At 41.2% G+C, this 2,149-nt stretch overlaps 1 protein-coding gene across 1 annotated transcript in view; it reads right to left on the bottom strand.

Moving 5' to 3' along the window:
- Positions 1-394: 394 nt before the first annotated feature.
- The window catches only part of LOC104165074 (tropomodulin-2-like), a gene marked incomplete at its 3' end in the record, with an annotated part of 2,146 nt that continues 391 nt past the window's right edge, over positions 395-2,149 (bottom strand). Inside the window, exon 2 of the mRNA XM_009704610.1 lies at positions 395-551. Within this exon, the coding sequence (XP_009702912.1) occupies positions 395-551 (157 nt within the window). The remainder of the gene's footprint in view (positions 552-2,149) is intronic.

The raw sequence follows: 2,149 nt of genomic DNA, 5'->3' as shown, positions 1-2,149 counted from the left end.
ACAGGCCTAATGCTTAACATGGGAATAGTCGCAGTGAGGTTGGCGAGGCCACCTCTGTCCATGCTTGACGGCAAATAAAGGCATTTGCTGATCTGGGAGCTGCTGATTGAGCCCTATGCTGGACTGGTGTTTGTGTGTTCCCACAGCCACCAACAGGTCTGATTAAACCTGCCATGATAACTCCAGAGTAGCAAGGCAGACCACTACACAGCAGATAAAACCATCACTTCATCTCCTGCTACAACAGCTCTAGATCCAACTCCTGAGCTTCACCCTGCACAGTAACAGCCTCCACCTCTTTTGTCCCAGCATATTCCACAAAAAGGCCAGGCAGCGGTGGATCCCTGTGCCCAGGCACTACATTACTCAACACCGACATGAAGGCGGACGGTACCTTTCTTTTCCCCTGTGAATGGTACAAAGTCTTCTCTGTCTTTGTGCTCAAGCGCTTGCTTCTCCAAGTACGAGAGCAGGCGTTCTCTGTCAAAAGGGCCCGTGGCAGGTTTAGTGGTCTGGTCCTTTTGCCGGAATCCTGCTGGAAGCAAGGCGTTCTGTGAAAGAGAGGGAGGCACATAAAGGAGATGAGACAATTTCATAGAGTATCCCTAATTTTATTTCAATTTTTTTGTTTTTTATGTGAAATCATTCTTTGCATGTTACTTCACATAACACTCTTTGCTGACAGCAATAACATACACTATCTAAATGTACCATTAAAAGCGGTATATATTTCAGGCTTCTTGATTCTAACACCTATTAATATTTTTATTAACCATATTTACAATCACAGCACCAAAGAACTAAGCAAGATCAGAGCCCTTTGTGTTAGACCTATTATAACCACAGAGTTTGCAGTCGAATTAAACAGACCAGGATAAGTTTTCTATATGTTTTCTTTTCTTCATTTACTCTTTTTCCTCCCCATTTTTCTCTCTCTCTTTTCATTTTTTCAAAAATTCCTTTCATTCTAATGCAGATGTCTCTTGGACTTCAGAAATGAATGGCACGCACAGAGAGTAACTGGTGAATGATGTGGAGTTCAGCTATTTAGGGTATGCAGGAAGCAAGCAGATGAAGCCCCACTTTAAAAGTGTAGCTGTGTGACCATGTGATTGCATCTGCATCCCATAATATAGCAAGATGCATAAGGCTCCCACATTTCAGTCCAGGAAATCCCAGAAATCCCACATGAACTTTGCAGTGCATGTGCAGTAAAGCCCTAGAGTACTGCAGAAACACTTCATCGTTGGCCAGAACACGCACAGTAAATCTCATCCACGGCAAATATCCAGTGAATTCCGAGCACATCTAGTGAATTCAAGTCACTAGACATTTTATCTGTGCATGCATAAATGTGCCCGGAGTGCTACAAATTTACTGCCCGTATGTAGCCTGACTACAAATGCACCATGGCCTGTTTTGTTTGTGGGTTTTATTTTTGTTTTTTTAATATTCTATGCCTCCATTTGAGATGCCAGATACTTGAAAATACCAGAAAATGCACTGTAGAAGTGGCAGTAGTGAGGGAAATGGCAACATGGAAGGAGAGAACAGTAAAGCCCACCCTTAATTTCCAGGTAAATTTGTGCTATAGAACTAGAAGCTATAAATCTATTGTGTTTTTTCAAATGCATTTTGTCTCCAGAGTGAATGGATTTTATCTGCCAGTTTACCTGCCAGTTTTCAAACTCCTACATCAGTTTGGAAAGTTTTGGAGCAGGTATAGTCAGAATTCCCATCCAGCACGCTTGTGACTGTAACCTCATTATTGTAAGACCAAGTGGTTCCCAGGCCAGAGATCTTTAAATTCTTTGTGAGAGTGTCTTCAAATATCCAAATTATCCTTGCTCTCTAGAAAACGACAGTTGTGTAGCTGAATCTTATTTTTCCTAATCATGCTTAAATATATTCTCTTCAGCTAAAAATATCTGTACTGAATGACAGAGTTAACAGATTTCAGAAGTTCAAAAGATCTGATCTTCACAAACACACATTATGTTTGTTTATTGCTGTGCTCAGAAATAGCAGCCATAAAAAGCTTCTCATCATGCTGCAGTGTAGAAACACGATTAAAGATTTAGATTGCAGACAAGCTCATGTCTAAATAGACAAGGGACAGAGAAAGGGCACAGTGACTTGGACAAAAGCA

This window comes from Cariama cristata, unplaced genomic scaffold (assembly GCF_000690535.1).
Source record: "Cariama cristata isolate BGI_N322 unplaced genomic scaffold, ASM69053v1 scaffold43847, whole genome shotgun sequence".
Classification (NCBI taxonomy): domain Eukaryota; kingdom Metazoa; phylum Chordata; class Aves; order Cariamiformes; family Cariamidae; genus Cariama; species Cariama cristata.
This window is presented reverse-complemented; position numbering and strand designations above follow the sequence as displayed.